Below are 5,727 nucleotides of genomic sequence, written 5' to 3'. Positions count from 1 at the left end.
AAATTGCATTTATGCTAACATAGACAACTTTTGTCAATAAATATGGATGGCTCTTTAACGGATGGTGAGTTTTGAAAAATAAAAGTTCACTGACATGGGGTTCTTTGGACATTTTGAAAAGTTATGACGAGTTTAAGAGAAATGTTGAAAACTCATGGTGAGTTTTAGATAATTTACCTTAGGCTGTGTTTGGAAACAATGCAAATGGAGTGTAAATCCTGGTTCAGGGTAAAGTACATCAGTAAAAAATAAATAAATTTGCATTCAAGTGGACTTTTGAAAAAAAAAAGCATATACTTTATTGAAATTCATGTTCGCATCAATTACAACTAAAATTCTGTTTAGTAAGAAAGTAAATTTGTGAGTGCAAAACTAACCCAATTTTACAATTTATATGAACTATTTTACACTCTACATATCTACATCCACATTTATTTATATCATTTCCAAACACAGCATTATAAAAAATGAAATGTCAGGGGTATTTGTCACTACAAAAATTATCATAATTGTAGCCCCTATCTTGGTGCGGGATCATCCTCTATTTAACAATCCATCATTAGGCTCCACTTGTCCGAACAAAGTTGGAGGTGGCTCGGTTAATTATGGGTGTGCCGAGGGCACCAGTGGGCCTTGTCCCTCCATATAAATTTGCTGGGTGACTGGGGTAAGTGGTTTCCCACTTCCCACTTCCCACCCATTGGCCATTACTATCGCTTTCCTGCTCTCGTCTCTGAGAATATTGAGATGGAAATCATGGATCGGAATGATGCCAAGTTTTCCATAATTTCCATCTAAAACCGGGAGTCATTTTAAAAACCCGTTTGCTGCAAAAAAAAAAAAAAAAAAAAAAAACGGACACCCCCATTTACCATATCCGTACAGCATCGAGGGTTTCTGAAACTAGAAAAATTATTGGAAGAAAATTTTCTTCGAGTAAAATCACAGAGACAGCGCAAAAGAAACGAGCAGACGGTGATGGTGGACAGGTATTGGCCATTTTGATTTGATTTTGAATAAAGCGAAGGAAAGGTTGAACGAAGTGGGAAGACACAGCGAGCCAGATAGATCACTTATTAGACAGAGGAAGAGAGACAGATAAGAGAGGTTTTAGGGTCTCTGAATTTATCCAAAAGGAGAGTAACAGACAAAGAACTGTAAAGATGACGGAGGTCATCCTCCATGTCTACGACGTCACCAACAGCGGTTCTGCAAAAACGAATAATACCATTGTTCAGATTAACAAGATCTTCAAGGACGGTATCGGTTTGGGAGGGATTTTCCACAGCGCTGTCCAGGTCGGTTTTTCTCCCCCCTTTCCATTATTCCTTTCTATTCAGTTAATCAGTTGGTTCTGTTTGGCCGGTTGGGTCACAATCTACGCTTCCTTATACCGTATGGTTAGATTTTACTTTTTATTTAGGGTTCTTTTGTTTGGATTGGTGCAATGTTGGTTATTGAAGCCGGGATCTAGGGTTTGAATTTAGATGCCATGGCTTGTACTTTTCTTTTTGGCCTTCTCTCGGAGTTTCTGATTCTGACAAATCATTCAAGTGTGTGTAGATTCCAAAATTACGGTATTCATGGAGAAAATTAGAATGCACGATAATTTTTCATTGACCCAAGATGGATTGCCTGTCTTAGTAATATGTTTTCTATCCTATGCTTTTTTTTGAAAGGAAAATCTACTATCTTCAGAGCGCTTGGTTCTGCTAGTAAATAGCTTCTTGATGGTATGGAAGGAACTCAAATTTTTTTTTTTGGTTCTCTCAAAGTTATTCACAAGTGTGTAACCGTTAGGCTGATAATTAAACCATTCGAAGAATAATCATCCACCTGTGCTTTGTTTATTTGATGTTTCAAAAGTAACTGGTTCCTGGATTAAGAAATTAATTTATATTCAGCATCAATGAATGTCATAAGAATTGGAAATCTATAAAACGATCATTTACTTAACTATATGTTTTACCATGGTCAATTCCGAGAGGTAAAGTTACTCTCCCTCTTATTTAGTTATCTGAATATGTTTCTCAACAGTTTGAATAACCTGACTAACTTGAAGCATTATACATTTTTGTTTCTTCTTTACCGTTCTCTCTTTCATTGTGCTTTGTGTTTAAAGTTTTGAATATGGATGTCTACTTTGGTAAATTTTTGAAATCAATCACAAACTTATTTGCACGTTTACAATCCTGCAGAATCATGTTACCCTTGTTAGGGAAACTATGTAATAGCATATTCATTTTTTTTTTTCCTTTGAGGTAAAACCATCCGAGTCTTCAATCATACTTAGTTTCTTTCCTTGAATTGCATGCCAAGGTTCAAGGCTTCAAGCTAAATACAAGTGATAAAAGCCATTGGAGTGATTGTCTTTAGCTGTTATAAGGGCTTCCAACTAAAACCTGATCAATAACTTGAGTTGCTACCCAACCTCAAATGTGCCAATTAAAATGGTTCCTTAGCACATCTCCCAGAAAGTTCTTTCAGCTTCGTTTGTTTCCTGCTACCAAACCACCATCATGGATGAACTGGCTCAAACATTCATTTTTCCATCCAATCTTTGTTCTAAATGAATCTACAATCTATATCAAAGCTTTAGTTATCTGCAGCCTCTACTTGCAAGCAAGGTTCAAAGTATCGATATGATACGCCCCGTATGGGGCGTATCATATCGTATCTTTTGAAAAAGATACACCCCCTTACAGGTGTTTCGGGAACCTCACCTTTTTTTTTAATAAAAAACCTATTTTTAGCTTCCAAAAAACCAAGATTTGAAAAAAAACTAAAAAAAAAGTGTTTCGTGTGTTTCTAAGTACCGATACGATACTGCCGATACACAGTAGCATATCGATACTTTGAACCTTGCTTGCAAGCACTCAAAACTGCCAGCCCTCTTCTTGACATTTGGATCACTCAACAGATTTTCTCCCTCTTCTTCAAATCTGGAATCTCCTTCAATATATTTCTTGCTAGCTCTTTTGTTAATCATTTTCTCAAAATTAGGTGACTTCCAAGGTGCCTATAACATTCTCATGGAAATGCTGGATCTTGTTGTGGTTATGGAATGTGTTGATATCTGGAAGAGCAAAGCAGAGCGAACCTGCTTTCTGTCTCTTTGATTGCTTGAGATGCTCTGGTCTCAAGCCTGACATTTTCACCATGAGCTCTGTATTAAAGGATTGCAATGATTCCCAAGAAAATGAGATAGCCCATGGGGTTGCCATTAAGACAGGATTTGTATCTGGTGCTTTTGTAATCAGTGGCCTAGTTGACAACTATTCAGGATCTGGAGACCTTGCTTCTGCAGAAAAATGCTTTGGGGAATCTTTTGTCATTGGTTCTGTAATATGGGCAACTATGATCTCTGGGTATGTTTTGAATGGAGAACCTGGAAAGTCTTGGGAGGTTTTCATGGAAATGAGGATGTTGGGAACTGATTTCAATCATTTGTGCTCGGCTAGTATTCTTGGAGCACTCTTATCAGAGAGAGGAACATATCCAGGGCTTCAGTATCAAGATTGGTTTCTTATCTGGTACTTTTACTCCTATGAGCAATTCAGTAATGAGCATGTATTGCAGATGTGGAAGTAATATTTGATGGAATTAAGTTGTTTGATGAGATTTATGAACCTTTGGAATTATTTATATATTTGTGCTCAAGCCATATGGAAATTAATGAATATACCATCACTAGTGTTTTATCTTTAATTGGAAGCTCACGGTTATTGAAGCCTGGGAAAAAGCCTTTTGTTATAAGGCAGCATATTCTCTGGTACTCCCTGTTAACAATTCATTGATTTACATGTATGGAAAGTGTTGGCAAATGGAGGATGCTAAGCGTGTTTTTGATGAAATTCTTTTCCAGGATTCTGTTTCTTGGAATTCTTTGATTGCAGTGTAGTACACTGAGAATGGATTAGCAGGTATGGCTCTAGAAATGTATTCTCAGATGAGATATTTTTTCTGTAGAACCAACCAAATTTACTCTGACCAGCGTTCTTGAAGTAATGTCCAACTTGGATGCACCACAGCAAGCTATGCAAGTTCATTCCCAAATAATCAAGTTGGGTTTGCATCAGATGATTCCATGGTGACTGGTCTCATAGTGGCCTATGAAAGGTACAATCTGATTGGTGGATTAAAGCAGGTATTTGCTGATATTAATGAAATAGATGTGGTTCATCTAAATGCAATGGTAGGTGCATTTGTTCGTTCTGGTTTCCATGTGGATGTGCTGAAATTGTTCAACAAAACATGGAAGGTCGATCTTGGAGGAGATTGCATCACTTTCAGCCCGATCCTTAAAGGTTGTGGTGCTTTAACAGTATTAGAACAAGGAAGGAGTATGCATTCTCTAGCTCTGAAGTTGGGGATTAACCAGGATGACTTTGTTGGAATATGCTCAGCACGGCTATTCTTGTGAGGTTTTCTATGCTTAATGAGTATGCATTCTCTAGCTCTGAAGTTCTATGTTCATGCTGTCATACGGGGCTAGTTAAAGAGGCAATATTTCCACTTAAACTCCATGTTTCTGTGTCATGGCATAACTCCATGTCTAGAGCACCATGCTTGCATAATTGACTTGCTTGGTTGAGTTGGTTACCTTGAAGAAGCAAAGAGTATTGATCAAATGCCTGTTAAACCTGATGCTCGGGTGTGGCAGATTCTTCTGTCATCCTGCAACATTGTTGAGCTTGGGAAAGTTGCAGCGCAGGAGCTTCTTGCACTACAACCTGAAGATGACTCTACTTATGTGCTTCTCTCAAATATTTATGCATCATCTGGTATGTGGAGTGATGTTGGTAAAATGAGAAGGGTGATGAAAGATAAAATTGTTAGTAAGGAGCCTGGATCTAGTTGGATTCAAGTGAAGGGAAATGTACATTCCTTTTTTGCAGAGGATAAGTTGCATCCTGAGAGTGAAGAAATTTACTTGAAATTATATATATTAAATAAACAAATATGGTGGAATCATAGTTCAAATGAAGATGGAGCTTTTATTTAAAGCAACACTGAATGGATTTTTGATGTAGTGAGTCATGGGTAACATGGTTGGTTCATATAGTTTTGTGATTGCTCTAAACTCCTCTGAGGTAATATAATGGGATTATTTTGAAATTTTGTTCATTGAACAAGATTTCTCTTTCTTGGTTCTTGCATTTGGTGGTTTCTCAATGTCACTTTCAACTATATATGGTTCTCTGAGCCCCTAGGTACAAAAATCCAATTTTCAGGCTGTTATCCACCTGATTGTTAAATTGATGACAATACTTCTTCACCTTATTGTGAACTGAGCAAGTATAGACAAGGTGAAAAATTCCATATATTCTTATAAAATTTGACATGTTGACATGAAATTTGGACAGACATGTAGAAATTATTTAGGCCTAGTTCGTTTTTTGAGAAGTCATTTACCTGGGTAAATGCACTTATCCGCACAAATGTTTCTTGGGAAACACTGGTAAGTGCACTTATTAGTGTTTTTTTTGTTTCCTAAGTAAAGTTAAACAATGACCGTTTTATCCATAAGAGTGTCATTATTGAAGGAGCAATGTTGTCTCATCATGTGTTAGCAATTTTCCCCATGGATGGGAAACTTATTTACCTAGGTGGGCAGAGAGTAATACTTATCCAGTTAACTGAGCCACTTGGGGATTGTTCTCTTTTGCGGGACCCACTAATTATTGAAACACAAATGCGGGTGAGTTGGTCAGCTCTCGCACTGAC

The 5,727-nt window shown here is 37.2% G+C and overlaps 1 protein-coding gene across 2 annotated transcripts; it reads left to right on the top strand.

The window, feature by feature from the left end:
- Positions 1 to 597: 597 nt before the first annotated feature.
- LOC104595984 (putative pentatricopeptide repeat-containing protein At3g25970) lies at positions 598 to 5,158 on the top strand. Of its 2 annotated transcripts, XM_088895535.1 has the most exons (3): positions 600 to 1,298; positions 3,004 to 3,053; positions 3,129 to 5,158. In XM_088895535.1, exons 1-3 carry the CDS (start codon positions 1,164 to 1,166, stop codon positions 3,589 to 3,591), a joined length of 648 nt encoding a protein of 215 aa, XP_088751661.1. In that variant the 5' UTR covers positions 600 to 1,163; the 3' UTR covers positions 3,592 to 5,158. The 2 variants fall into 2 exon arrangements, with proteins under 2 accessions (XP_088751660.1, XP_088751661.1); XM_088895534.1 differs by having other exon boundaries at positions 598 to 1,298; positions 3,004 to 5,158.
- The last annotated feature ends 569 nt before the right edge of the window (positions 5,159 to 5,727 follow it).

This window comes from Nelumbo nucifera, chromosome 1 (assembly GCF_055504915.1).
Source record: "Nelumbo nucifera cultivar China Antique chromosome 1, China Antique-T2T, whole genome shotgun sequence".
NCBI lineage: Eukaryota > Viridiplantae > Streptophyta > Magnoliopsida > Proteales > Nelumbonaceae > Nelumbo > Nelumbo nucifera.
Note: the sequence above shows the minus strand (reverse complement) of the source record. Positions and strands in the feature narration are given on the sequence as shown.